Source organism: Ahaetulla prasina, chromosome 3 (genome assembly GCF_028640845.1).
Source record: "Ahaetulla prasina isolate Xishuangbanna chromosome 3, ASM2864084v1, whole genome shotgun sequence".
NCBI lineage: Eukaryota > Metazoa > Chordata > Lepidosauria > Squamata > Colubridae > Ahaetulla > Ahaetulla prasina.
Window position 1 is genome coordinate 111,761,967 of NC_080541.1, and position 14,902 is coordinate 111,776,868.

Consider the following 14,902-nt stretch of genomic DNA (forward strand, 5'->3'; position numbering starts at 1 on the left):
GTGAAAGCTTTTTCAAAGATTATGCTTAGGGGTTCTGCTATATTAGTGGAAAGTTTTTCTAAGAAATATGCACAAAGTCCATCAGGCCCAATAGATAGAGATGGTTTCAGTTTGTGAAGAGCTTTTTCAACATTATCTTCTGTGAAGTCTATATGTGTTAGTTCGTTGTACTCATTGTTGTACTCATTTTTGGTACGATTGGGGAAAATCAGGTAAGAGCCATTACTGTTAACAAAGACTGAGCCAAAGAATGTGTTAAAGAAGTTTCCTTTAACTATTTCATCATTACATTCTTTACCGTTATAATTTTTTAGTGGTGGGATGGATCTTGAGTCTTTAAATTTATTATTCACAAAATTATAAAAAGCACGATTGGAATTTGTGCATAGAAGGTCTTCTTCTTGTTTGGTGTGGTAATTAGTACATTAAGTTTTTATTTGGTTACATATATTTCTGTAGAGGTTTTTGAAATTTGCTACATAGCCCTTTTTATTTCTTCTCCAGAGGGATTTTTTTTTTTTGGATTGAAGCTTTTTTATTGATATGGGTAATTTGTTTTTTCTGGTTTTGGTGGTGGTTTGTGATACGTATAGTTTAATGACTCTATTGACTTCAAGTAGGAAAACTTTATAGTGGTCTTCAACAGTGATACAGGTTGAGAAAAGATTTTGGCAGTCAAGAAATGAGAGGTCATTGTTTATAAGGTCATAGTTGGCTTTTTTGAAATTGTAGTTTGGAATACTGTTATTATGACGATTTATGTAAGGGCGTATATTGAGAAAAAAAGTCTATCATGCAGTGGTCGCTGTTAGAAAAGGGTTCATTTATTTGTAGTCCATAAATTGAGTTTGTGTTGTTGCAGAAGATGAGGTCAAGGCAGTTGTTGAGTCTTGTATTGTTAGTTACTAGCTGTTCAAGATCTAGGTTTGTAACAGCGTTGTACATTGTAGTATGGATCGGTTCAGTTGTACATTCATTTGTTATCCAGTTAATGGACGGTAGATTTAGATCACCCAGGAAGATGAAAGGATATGGGCAAGAGGTAGCCCATGTTAGCAGTGTGGTTAACATGTTTGCATGAGCAATGTCGTGGTCAGGGCTCTGTAGCATAGTAAGAATCAAAGTGTGGTGTTAAGAGACAGATCGCATACAATAGTTTCAGGAACAGAAATTTTATGTGCAATTTGAATATTTTTTAGATTCAGTGACTTTTTGTAAAAGATAGCCACTCCACTACCTCTGTGGGTTTCACGGTCTGATCGAAAAACTTGATACTCTATTGGCTGCGAAGCGAGCAGCATTTTATCCTGGGCAAGGTCCCTGGAACAGCCCTCCCCAGGGTCTGAAGAATGGTGGCTGTGCCCCTTAGAGGAGGCCACGTTGCGGGCCCTAGATTTCCTGGCATCTGCCATCTTGTATTTAGGCCATGAGCTTCCCCTGAAACCGAAAGCTCCAAAAGTACAAAAATTGAGGGTGCCACTCATGTGTGCCCAGGTCCTGGGCCCAATCCGCTGCTCCCTGTGGTCTAGAAGGTGAGAAGAGCTCCAAAAGGGTGCCCCCAAAAGTTGCTAGCCTTGCGGCTACAAGCATGACTAATTTCAGCGCGGTAGGTTTCTTCGCACCAAACAGCTGCTATGCTGGATGCCTTCAAGTGCAGCGAAGCCATCCCTTTAGGCAGGGAGCTGTTTTGGTGCCGGGGGGGGATCGAGCCCCAATTTGGCTGGAGGAGCTGCCAGCCAGCAGTCCTAACACTGCCCATGCAGTCTTCAGCGGTATCAGGCTAAAAACCCTTCTTGCCAGAAGAAGGCTCCCCCGACGATCAGGAGCCGGTTGCAGATTTTAAAATGCAAATTTAAAAAAAAAATGCAATATTCTCTTTATCAGTGGAAAAGGAGAAGAAAAGACACGTCTGACCTGTGCCAAGACCGAGTCGAAAAGCTGGACACAGGAGGAAGAGGTGGGGCTTAATTGAATTAGCAGACTCGGTCCTATTAGCCAGACACGAGTGTTAACTCATGCCTGACTGGTGCTTCCACTGACATAGAGAAGACTGCTTTTAACACCCCGCTAGGGTTTCTAATTTTCTTTATCCTGAACTGCATGCCCTGAGGAACCCCAGAGCCTGTTTTGAGTTTTGACTTGCTTTCATCCCTTTCAATAAAAGATTCCTTTTGAAATACAAAGTTCTCAAGAGTTCGTACTTTCTAGGAAGGCAGGGAGAGAAGCTGGTCCTTACAAGAACAGCCTGGAACTGAACACTTAAAATTTTAGAAATGATAGGAGAAGCTTTTAGAAGAAGCTCTCCTATTCTACCTTCTCTTACAATATTACCCTGTTTCCCCCAAAATAAGACATCCCCTGATAATAAGCCCAATTGGGCTTTTGAGTGCATGGCAAAAAGGCCAAGCGCTTATTTCAGGGTTCAAAAAACTATAAGACAGGGAAACACGATAGGCAACACAGCATCAACAGTAGAGACCTTCAAGTTTCTAGATTCTATTATTTATTTTTTATTTGAATTTATATCTCGCCCTTCTCCGAAGACTCAGGGCGGCTTACACTGTGTTAAGCAATAGTCTTCATCCATTTGTATATTATACACAAAGTCAACTTTTATTGCCCCCAACAATCTGGGTCTTCATTTTACCTACCTTATATAGGATGGAAGGCTGAGTCAACCTTGGACCTGGTGGGACTTGAACTTGCAGTAATTGCAAGCAGCTGTGTTAATAACAGACAGACTTAGTCTGCTGAGCCACCAAGACTTGAAATAGAGACCTAATATTAAAATCATCATTAAAAAGGCACAATAAAGAATGTTCTTCCCGCATCAACTCAGAAAGCTCAGATTGCCCAAGGATCTGCTGATACAGTTCTACAGAGAAATTATTGTATCTCAATAACTGTCTGGTTTGGCACAGCAATGAAACAGGACAGACACGGATTTTAACAGAAAGTTAGGACTGCAGAAAAAACAATTGCAACCAGCCTGCCTTCCATTGAGGATCTATATACTGCATCAACCAGAAAGAAGGCTGAGAAAATAACTACAGACCCCTCACATCCTGGACATGATCTATTTCAACTTCTCCTCTCAGGAAATTATACAGCACTGCATGCCAAAACAACTAGACACAAAGATAGTTTTTCCCCTGTGCTATCACTCTGCAGAACAGTTAATTCACCACAGCACTGTCTCATTTCTCATCTTTTCTCATCTTCTCATCTTGCCTGCTATCATCTCCTATTGGTTTCTTATGATTTATCAATTGTTGTTTATAACTTATGAATAATGATTGTAACTATGATTTAAGATCTATGACCTATTACTTATTCTTTATATGTACATTGTGAGCTTATACACCAGAGACAAATTCCTTGTGTGTCCAAACACACTTGGCCAATAAAGAATTCTATTCTACAAAGAATTTTATTTTATTCTAAAAATTACCAGAGATAACGACATGTTTATTTTAACCTTGGTAAAATAAACCAGATTTATATTCCTTATTTTTATTTCTAGCAATCTTAATCTTAAGTTTGTTCAAATATTTTTCTACAATTTGATTTTATTTTTCAATTTTCTTTGTCCTTTCTCAAAAGATCCTTTAAAATAGAAAAATTACCCAGGTTGTGGTCCTTGGTTCATTGTTTGGTTTATTGTTTCTATATCCCTTTTAATTATTAGATCATCAGCTGATGACTTTTGTATGTCCAATGTAACATCTTTTCCCATATCATTCTTGTAGCCTGTCATTTGTAAATCTATGTTCAATTCTAGATCTTGCTAGGTCTTCCATAACAACTTTTAGACACAGTGTCTCCATAGAGGCAAACATCATCTGAATCCATTGTTCAAAAATATATTTCAATATGTCCATTAGAATATTTTGTTTTCTGTAATTTTACATCAAGTGCATGTGTTTTATTAATTGTAATCTTTAATACCCTCTAGTTCCCTCTAGTGTCCAATTTTTAAAATCTTATTTTAAGGTTTTTTTAAAATTCAAAACAAAAACATGTTTCCACAGGAAGGATTAATAATTAATAATTAATTCCACATTCTTATTTCAAATTTATCTGCCCCCTTAGTCTGTCCATAATTTTCTAAAATCAAAGTTTTAATTTCCCACAAGTTGTAATGGTATGTGGGAAGGACCTTGGGAGAGGGAGCAAAGAGATGCTGCCTAGGTCAGTCAGATAAGGGACAGCATAGCGTGCAGCTGCAGCTGGATGGGCAGGGCAAAGGCTCAGAAAGAACCCTCCCTAATTTTTAAAGCTATAAAGGAAATGTGCAAAATTGATTTCAGTCATACCAGATAGACCAAACAAGAAATACAACCAGATAAGCTAATTCTAATTTATTGAAAAGCTACATGAATAGAATCTTGAAAGTCTGAAACTACAATTTCTTGCCATCATCTTTACAGCCAAGAAATTAGGAAGGGTCCCTTCAGAGCTTCCTGCCCCACCCATTATCCAATTGTGAGCTATGCTGTCTCTTATCTGACCATTCTGTAAGCAGCATCTTTCCTACATACCATTATAGAAGTGCTCCAGACCGCAAAATAGCAAGCTTTAGTGGATTTAGAGACAAGAAAATAGCTATCTTGTTCAAACAACAGTTGCAGCTTTGAAAGGACACTAAGTTCACATAACTTCCTTCTAATCACTTAAGAAAATAGCTCATTAACTAGCTTTAACTTATTAGAAACCTTTGGATCAAGAAATTTGACAACTTTGAGGGGGAAGTTTCCTTTAATCTTTAATAAAAGAAAGTTTTAACTACAAGTTCAGAAAAAAAATTGGAATACTATTCATGTGCATAAAGGTCAGCAATAATAGTTATTTTCTTGGCTGCTTTTAGAAACTGCTGGGCACTTCTCATGTTCCATTAGTGAGTTCTTTCTCTGGAAAAACTCAGACTTTTTTTAGCTGCGCTGCTGAATCCTATACTATTTGTTGAATTAAAGAAGTTAATGAGACAAAGATCACCAGAACTGACAGTAATTGTCAAGTGTTTATTCTGTAGGTATTTAACATGCACGGAGCAATCTGAGCTATGGGACTGGGTCACCAGTATTCTGAAAACTCAGGTAAGTAATGAAAAAAGGGAATATACATAATTAGTCATGCTCTATTAATAAGATACGCATAATTGATTATGAAGGTAATATGATAGTGATAGCTTGAATATGCTGATTCAACTCCAGAAAGGAAGTTTCCTGGATAAAGGTTATTATTATACTTTTCTTTATAGTCAACATTTTTATTGAATTATAAAGTATCATAAAATACAAAATACAAAGTAAATAGGGAGATTGGAAAGGAAAAGAGAAGAGAGGAAAGAAAAAAAAGAAACAGTAATATTTACTTCCAACTCTCTCTATTATAGTATAATAAGGCATTAACATCAAAACACATTTTTTTTGCTTTTTTATAATAATATGAACAAGCCATTTCTATAAAAATCTATCAGTATAATTGGTAAAACTCAAAGTCAGAGTTTCATTATTTTCCACATCAAGCATGAAGTTCAGAAGCAGTCTCCATGTGAAAACAAAAGTACTTATCTTTACTTTAATTGAAGTGGTCAATTTTGCCATTGCAGCCAACACCATCAATTATTGTTATACTTTTCTTAATGAAATGTACTTTAATTGCTGACAGAAAAGGAGAGCCATGGACAAAATGAATCCTAGTCATACATCATCAGATTTCAAGTATGAAAATAAAAGGCTCAGAAATAAATACTTCCCTTTCACCTTACATATATACTTTTGTCCTTGTATATATAAATTGTTGCATATAAATGCATCTCTCTATTGATTCTAACTTGGATGTTTTGCAATGAAATCACCATTGGACATTTTTAATCAAAAAATGGCCAACTTGAAGATTAATTGGAGAGTGTAGAAAATTGCAAGGGGTCAGATTTATGTTTGTTCCTTTAAATAACAATGTAGTACTAGTTATGCTGGCTCACTAAGTAAGTAAACACTGGAAATTTTTAAGAAAATGTTGGATAACCATCTGACTGAGATGGTGTAGGGTTTCCTGCCTGGGCAGGGGGTTGGACTAGAAGGCCTCCAAGGTCCCTTCCAACTCTGATGTTATGTTATGTTAAATAGGGAGAGCAAAAAGCAGTTTACTAATATAATTCAACAGAAAGAAGAGGCAAGGAATAGAGGGTAACCAGAAAAGCAGTATGTTCTTAGAGATAGTGTTCAGCTATAAAGGATAGGGGTGAAGGACATTGTCTTAGTAGCTTCTAATTACAAAGGATTGCTTCATATTCATTATAGAACTCGTAACTGTAGATGGATAATAAGGCAATTAATCCTAGAGAGCAAGCACATTGCAAGTGAAAAGGGCAAGTAGACAAGAATTAGGAGAGTTCAGCAGGAATATTCTTAACAAATTTTCTCTCTAAATGGACTGTGGTAATTAGCTAACCTAAGAACCTGAGAAAAGAAGAAGCATAAAATAAAAAGCATAAAAGGCAGAATCTTAACAACTGAAGATGAAGATCAATAAATAAATTAGACTGGACAGTCATAACTTTCAGGGCTTATAGAGTTCCTGCCTATAAACAACCTGGCATGAACTGGAAGCAAGACCTTGAAGAAAACATTAAAGAACTGGAATAGTGAATGGCAATGAGGTAAATATTTATAGATCAGAAAAAGTTGGTGCTATAACAGGAATTGGAAGACAAAGGAACTCTCTGTAATTAAGAATCAAACAAAGGAATACATTCAATGGACAATAGTCTGTCACAAAAGCGAGAGATGCAGAATGTACTTTATACCACTGGAACTAAAAAACAGACTCTTGCAGAAGAAACTGGCTTCAAGCCTTCAGGAAAAAAAAGAAGAAAAAGAAAAAGAAAAGACCCTGAGGAACAGGAGACAAGACTGGTTTATTGAACAGAAGAGATATACTGCAAGAGCAGAAGAGATATACTGCACCTCACAAGAAAACAAAAAATTGCAGTAATTGTGATTTACTGTTCCAAAGAACTGAAAAGTAAATACCAACTAGAGTCACTGACTGGTTTATGAAAGGTACTTTTTGCCTAAACTGAAGGTCAGTGATCAGAGTGATAGAATAACTTGTAAATCCGTTGACAATTATTCCTTCCTATTAATCCATGTAGAAACACATGACTATTGAAGCTGTAAGAAGAAAACTCAAAGAGGCTCAGGTGGTATTCTCACCCATTCTTCTCTTACATGGAAGAGGACTAGAAAAACAAGACTACTAAAATTAGATGACAAGCAAATCATACTGATAGAAAGTTGCCTGCCTGTCTCAAACATCATGGGAAAAAGGTTCTGAGAAAAGATTAAGAGGAATACATATTTAAAAGAGAAAGATTCAGATAAATTTATCTACAGTCCTGTTCAGGCAGAATGCTTCATTTGTATATTTCTGAACTCTTAAACTTTAGAGCAACATGTGGCAAATAGTTCCTTTGCTTTCATTTGATAATGATTTCCTATTGATTAATAATTGTACTTAAAAGGACAATAAATTCCTTCAGATGGAGGATAAATGAAACTTTGTAGAAAAAGGAAACAGTAGTGGAAAACTAAAACAAAATTAAACAAATTCTTTGACAAGAATCTTAATAAAGCTACAGATATAAGAATGGTTTGGGATGTAATTATAGTTCTTTATGCGGGAACATTTCATACAGCACAATAGGAAACTAAAAAAGAGATAACACAAATTTTTAGATTTGATAAAAATGAAAGAATTTTTTTTAAATTCCCCAAATTATTTCACAACAAATTAAACTTTTATAACAGCAATTGTCTTTGTTAACAGTAAAACAAATGGAGGTATAAATGAATTATGCAATACACAAAATAATGCAATACAATAAGTAAAATTTGCAAATAACCAGGGAAATTGTTGGTATATAAATTGGGAAAAGAAAAAGGGGGAAATAGTTTTAATATCATTTTTTTCCCTTTGGCCATCCCACTCAGTTCATTGCATTGTTGTCAGGCCTGGAAGCTATTTTTTTTGCTGGATCTTCAGGCCTGCCACATTTTCTACTATGGGAAACTGGGAGGGGGAATTGTATGGAGCCAGGGTCAAAAGGTTTCTCTGGGTCTGAGTGATTCAGCACTGGTTCTGTCAAAAACAATCTCTTTAGATTTGGAATGCCACTTCACATTCCAAGGTCCAGTTCAGAGGTTGCCTCGGTTTGGCTTTATCACTCCCCTTGGTTTTTAACAGGTTGGTGATTGGGAAAGCAATTTGGACAAATGCCGGGATAAATTGCCGGTAGAAGTTAACAAACCCCAGAAAACTTCATAGCTGTCTACGAAGTGTGGGGAGAGGCCCATTCGACCATTCGACCATTCAACCACTGCCTGTACTTTCTCCTGGTCCAATTCCACTCCTTCATGGGAGATTCTGTAACCTAAGAAGTCTCTCCTTTCATTGTGAAATTTGCATTTTGACTTCACATAAAACTTTGCAGTGTGGAGTTTGTTTAGGACCCCATGGACAAGTTTTACATGTTCCACTTTGATTTCAGTGTAGATTAAAATATCATCTAAATACACCAAACTCCCTTGTAGAGGTGCTCATGGAGCACTTTGTTTGCCCTTTGTTTATTAACTGCATGAAAACTGCTGAGTCACCCTGCAGGCCAAATGGGAGCATGTTGAACTGGCAACACCCCACAGGGCTGTTGAAGGCAGTTTTCCATTCATCCCCTTCTCTAATCCTGATCCTGTCATAGGCTTCCCACAAGTCCAGTTTTGAGAAAATCTTCCTCTTGGAGAGGTGGGCCAGCATATCCTTCATCAGGGGAAGAGGATACACATTTTCCATGCTAACTGCATTCAGACCCCTATAATCCACGCATGTACAAAGATTCCACTTTTGTTTCCCAGAACAGCACTGGGGCTGCTATTTTGGGTTGGGTTGGTTGGATGAAGCCGTGAGCTAGGTTCATATCTATGAAAGCTTGCAATTCATTGAACTTCCTCAGGGATATGCAGTATATTTTTTGCTTTGGTAGTTTCTCCCCTGTGAGTATTTCAATGGCACAGTCTGTGGGATGATGGGGAGGAAGCTCATCAGAGCCCTCTTCGCTGAACACCTCGATTAGGTCTCTGTATTCTCGGAGGATGCCCTGCAGCGGCTCACCCTTCCTGTCAGTGGTCATTTCTTTCTTTGTGTTTTCCCCTGCTCCTCCCTGCAGTCATCTGATCCAGTCACTCCCACTGGAATCTTGGGGTCCCCTCCTTCCAGTCTACTCAGGGGTTCTACCACTTCAGCCAGGTGAGCCCTAGAACCATTGGCCTCTCCATTCCTGGTGTCATTATGAATATGAGTCTCTCGTTGTGAGCCCCCATGGCTATTTCCAGGAGCTTTGTAGCAAAGGTGGCTGACTCCCCACCTGACTGACCCAGGTAGCTGACACAACACAATTGGGTTCTTTAGCTTCCACAGGTGAATGCCTAGTCTCCCAATCAGAATTGGACTTATCAGGCGCCTAGTGTATCCTGAGTCTAGAAGGGCTGAGAATTTTACTCTTTTTTTCCAGCTGGGGATGAATACTCTTAGGGGCAGTTCAACTGGTTCACTTACCTGAGGGCCATCTTCAGAGTCACTTTCAAAGGGGCCGGGGTCCTCCTCTGATGGGACTGAAGTTCCTTCTCCCAGTTTTGCTATGGGGCAGAACTCCACAGCTTCCCCACTTCTCAGTGTGGTGTCCTTCCCACGTGGGGTGACTTTTGCTGGCTTCCGACTTGACAAGCGGTCTGGTTTTCAGGTCAGTGTCTTCAAGCAGCAGTCGGCTGCGTGATGCCCATCTTTTCTGCATTTTTTTTAATTGAAAAAGTTTTAACAAGCAAAAACATTTTTCCCCCTTTTCCCCCCCCTCCCCCCACAAAACCCCCTTCCCCCCTCCCTTCACACACCCCCCCGGCTTCCCGGGTCAATCACAAGGTATTGTTATACATAAACCAAACATAGAGTAAATTTTTCCCTTCTAATCCAATTAACCTCATCCAAATCTTTTCATTTCCCAACCCACCCATTACATAAAATAATACTTCCTAATTATTCAAAGGCAATCTAATATTTCTTAATCTGATATCTGTTTTGTAAATAATCAATCCATTTTTTCCATTCAATTAAATATCTTTCCTTCGTGTTGTCTTTCAAAAAAGCTGAGATTTTAGCCATCTCAGCCAAGTTAGTAAGTTAGTTTCTTCTATTGTAGGTAACTCTTTTTTCTTCCAATATTGTCCAATCAACAGCCTTGCTGCTGTTATTAAGTTCAAAATCAATTTAGTCTCAATCCCTGCACAGTCCGTTATAATTCCCAAAAGGAAAAATTGCGGCAGGAACTTTATCTTCTTCTTCAGGACATTTTGAATAATCTTATTTATTTATTTATTTATTGTTCAAATTTATATACCGCCCTATCTCCCACAGGACTCATCCACCAAATTCTTATCCAAAAGGCCTTAATTTTCTTGCAAGTCCACCAAATATGAAAATATGTAGCATCATCACAGTCACACCTCCAACATTTCGCTTGGATATCAGGATACATACATGATAATTTTTTGGGATCTAAGTGCCATCTATAAAACATCTTATAAAAATTTTCCCTTAAATTCTGTGCTTAACATTTCTAACCCAGATTTTCTCCCATGTTTCCAACATTATTGGTTCCTGAATATTCTGTGCCCATTTTATCATAACAGTCCTTTACCAAATCCTTTTCCAAATCTATTTCAAGCAACACATTATACAATCTCTTTATATGCTCCTGGGTCTGATTTCTAATTTGCTTTATTAAATTTAATAATAAATTTATTATTTATTATGTATTTGAGGGTGAAATGGAACCGTTTGAAAAACTGAGCCCATCGAACTTGTTTGGGAGAAAGCTTTCGAGGGGTTTTCAAGTATTCGAGGTTTTTGTGGTCGGTCCACACCTCGAATGGTTCTTTTCCCCCTTCAAGGAAGTGTCTCCAGGAGAGGAGTGCCCAGTGCACTGCAAAGGCTTCCTTTTCCCAAACTGCCCATCTGCGTTCAGTGTCCGTCAGTTTCTTAGACACGTACGCGCAGGGCATTAGATTGTTGTCGGTATTCCGTTGTAATAAGACAGCGGCTACTGCTACATCACTTGCATCAGCTTGGACCACAAAAGGTTTATTTGGATCCGGGTGTTGAAGAATTGGTTCCATGGAGAATAGGCATTTCAGGTGTTCAAAGGAACGTTGGCAGTCCATTGTCCAAGGTAGGGGTTGGGTAGGTTTGGGTTTGGCGGGTAATGGCCCAGTTTTTAGCAATTCTGTTAATGGTAGAGCTACTTCTGCGAAAGAAGGAATGAATTTGCGGTAAAAATTCGCAAATCCCAAGAAACTTTGAAGTTGCTTACGTGTGCGTGGCAGTTGCCAATCCAACACCGCTTTTACTTTTCCTGGGTCCATTTCGATACCTTTGTTTGATATCCGGTAACATAGGTAGTCTAGGGATTCCTTATGGAATTCACATTTGGAAAGTTTGACATATAGCTTGGCCGCTAGGAGCTTTTTAAGGACTTGTCTGACCAATTTGATGTGTTCTTCGATATTGTTTGTGTAGATAAGAATATCATCTAAGTAGACAAGAACCCCATTGTAGAGATGGGGGTGCAGGGTTTCATTAATTAGTTGCATAAAAACAGCTGGAGTCCCTTGGAGGCCAAAAGGCATGATACGGTATTGGAAACTGCCCAAGGGGCAGTTGAAAGCCGTTTTCCATTCATCACCTTCCTTGATGCGGACCCGGTAATAGGCTTCCCTTAAGTCCAATCTGGTGAAAACCTCCCTTTGCATTATACCAATTTTTTGATCTTCTTTCCATCTAGCACTTAGTTGCCCATATTGAAACCAAGTATAATTCCTCCCTTCTTCATTTAATACCTGTAGTGATTTTAATTGCAATCTACCTCCTTCAGCATACAAAAATTCTTTATAAGTAATCATTTCCTGTTTCTGTTCTATATTTATATTCTCTATTGCATGTCTGGGGCTCACCCATATAGGAATCTTATAGTCTAGTTTATAAGAATATTTTTTCTAGACCCGCAGAAGAGCACTTCTCAACACATGATTCTTAAAAGCCCTATCCACTTTTTTTTCATAAAATAAATACGCATGCCATCCATATAACAAGTCATAACCTTCTATATTCAAATTTCTTTCCTCCGTTAAATTAAACCAGTCACTTATTACTGAAAGGGCTACTGCTTCATAATATAGTTTAAAATTAGGCATTTTTAGGCCACCTCTTTCCCGTGAGTCCTGAATTATTTCCATTTTAACCCTCGCCTTTTTACCTTGCCATATAAATTTATTAATCCCAATCTGCCAATCCTCCAAATTTTTATCTTACTTAATTCTTGGTATCATCTGGAACAGAAACTAAAATCTAGGTAACACATTCATTTTGATAGCCGCAATCCTCCCCAATAGCGACAGCTGCAATTTTTTCCAGACACTCATATCATTTTGAACTTTTTGCCATAGCAAGTCATAATTATTCTTATAAAGTTTCTTGTTCGATGAGCTAATATAAACCCCTAAGTATTTAACCTTTTTTACTACCTCAAATCCTGTTATTTCCTCTAGTTTTTGTTTCTGTTGTTTAGACATATTTTTGATTATCACTTTTGTTTTATTCTGATTTATTTTAAATCCTGATACCTTTCCATATTTATCAATTGTTTCCAACAAAGATCTACTTGAATTTATAGGATTTGTTAAAGTAAACACTCAGTCGTCTGCAAAAGCTCTAACTTTGTACTCATATTGTCTAATTTTAATTCCCTCTATTTTCGTTAACTCTCGTATTTTATCTAATAATGGTTCCAGAGTCAAAACAAACAATAGTGGTGATAAAGGACATCCCTGTCTCGTTCCTTTCGCAATCTTATTAACTTCTGTCAGACTACCATTTATTATAATCTGAGCTGTTTGCTCTCCATAAATCGCTTTAATTATTCTAACAAAGCAATCTCCAAGTTGCATTTTCTCTATTAATTTAAATAAAAAATCCCATGCAATCGATCAAAGGCCTTCTTCACATCCAAAAAAATAAGCGCTGCTGAAGTATTCTTCTTTTCCAAATATTCCAATATATTAATAATCTGTCTAACATTATTTCTCATCTGCCTCCCTTTTATAAAACCAGATTGATCAGTATGAATTCTTTGTTGTAAAACTAACATTAATCTATTTGCTATTATTTTAACAAAAATCTTATAATCATTATTTAAAAGTGAGATTGGCCTGTAATTACCGGGTTTAGAGCAATCTTGCTCCTCTTTTGGTATCAGTGAAATAAAAGATGTTTTCCATGATGGGGGTATTCTTTAAGTGGGCCTAGTATTTCATCCTGTAATTTTTTATAATAACTTGCTGTAAGTCCATCTGTACTGGGGGTTTTACCCATTTTTAATTGTTTAATTGCCTCCACTATTTCTCCAGTAGCTATTGGACGATTCAACTTTTCCCTTTGTTCTAATGTTAGAGTATTAACCTTATAACCTTTCAAATAATCATAAATGTCCCTATTCGATATTTTATCTTTTGCATATAAAGTAGTATAAAATTCTGAGAAGGCCTTTTTAATTTTATCCTGTTGATATATCTCTTTACCTTTATATTCTATTTTTTCTATGACACATGCTTTCTGTTTTTTCCTTAAGTTATATGCCAGCCACCTCCCAGGTTTATTTGCATTACAAAAGTTATTATATTTAGCATATTGTATATTCGTTACCACCTGGTCTGCCATTAAGGCCAGGGTGCAAGACTAAACCAGGCAGCCTGTATTTGGAAGTCTTGCTCATATTCCTGCCTGTACATGAGAATATGTGCCAGGAAGAAGCCCAAGTATTGCAGGTCACCATCATATTTGGTGCCCGGTGGGATGTCTTCCACTATAGTTAATAATAATAATAATAATAATAATAATAATAATAATAATAATAATAATAATAATAATAATAATAATAATAATAATAATAATAATAATAATAATAATAATATTTTAATTTGTATACCGCCCTTCTCCCGAAGGACTCAGGGCGGTGAACAACCAAGTAAAATACAACCACAGACAAATACAATATTAAAAATAGCCCTTAAAAAACTTATTCAATTTGTCAAAGAAATTTAAAATACAAATTACACCCATAAAATTACAGAAATTTAAAACCCAATTAAATTAAATTAAAATTTTAAAATCAAGCCAGTCCAGCCATACGAAATAAATAGGTTTTAAGTTCACGGCGAAAGGTCCTAAGGTCAGGCAATTGTCGGAGTACAGGGGGAAGCTCGTTCCACAGGGTAGGAGCCCCCACAGAGAAGGCCCTCTCCCTGGGGGCCACCAGTCGACATTGTTTGGCTGACGGCACCCTAAGGAGTCCCTCTCTATGGGAACGCACTGGGTGCTGGGAGATAGAAGACAGCAGTAGACGGTCCCGTAAGTAACCCGGTCCTAAGCCATGGAGCGCTTTGAAGGTGGTAACCAATACCTTGAAGCGCACCCGGAAGACAACAGGTAGCCAGTGCAGTCTGCGCAGGAACGGTGTTACATGGGAGCTCCGACCCGCTCCCTCAATAACCCGCGCAGCCGCATTCTGGACTAACTGAAGTCTCCGAGTGCTCTTCAAGGGGAGTCCCATGTAGAGAGCATTGCAATAGTCCAAGCGAGAAGTAACGAGAGCATGAGTGACCGTGCATAAGGCATCCCGGTCCAGGAAGGGACGCAACTGGCGGATCAGGCGAACCTGATAAAAAGCTCTCCTGGAGACGGTCGTCAAGTGTTCTTCAAAAGACAACCACCCATCCAGGAGCACGCCCAAGTTGCG

At 37.7% G+C, this 14,902-nt stretch overlaps 1 protein-coding gene across 3 annotated transcripts in view; it reads left to right on the plus strand.

Annotated features, from left to right (window-relative positions):
• Positions 1-14,902, plus strand: part of ARAP3 (ArfGAP with RhoGAP domain, ankyrin repeat and PH domain 3) — a 188,443-nt gene that overhangs the window by 137,454 nt on the left and 36,087 nt on the right. For all 3 annotated transcript variants that reach the window (XM_058174610.1, XM_058174612.1, XM_058174613.1), the window contains one exon: positions 5,033-5,096. In XM_058174610.1, coding sequence (XP_058030593.1) covers positions 5,033-5,096 — 64 coding nt within the window. The remainder of the gene's footprint in view (positions 1-5,032; positions 5,097-14,902) is intronic.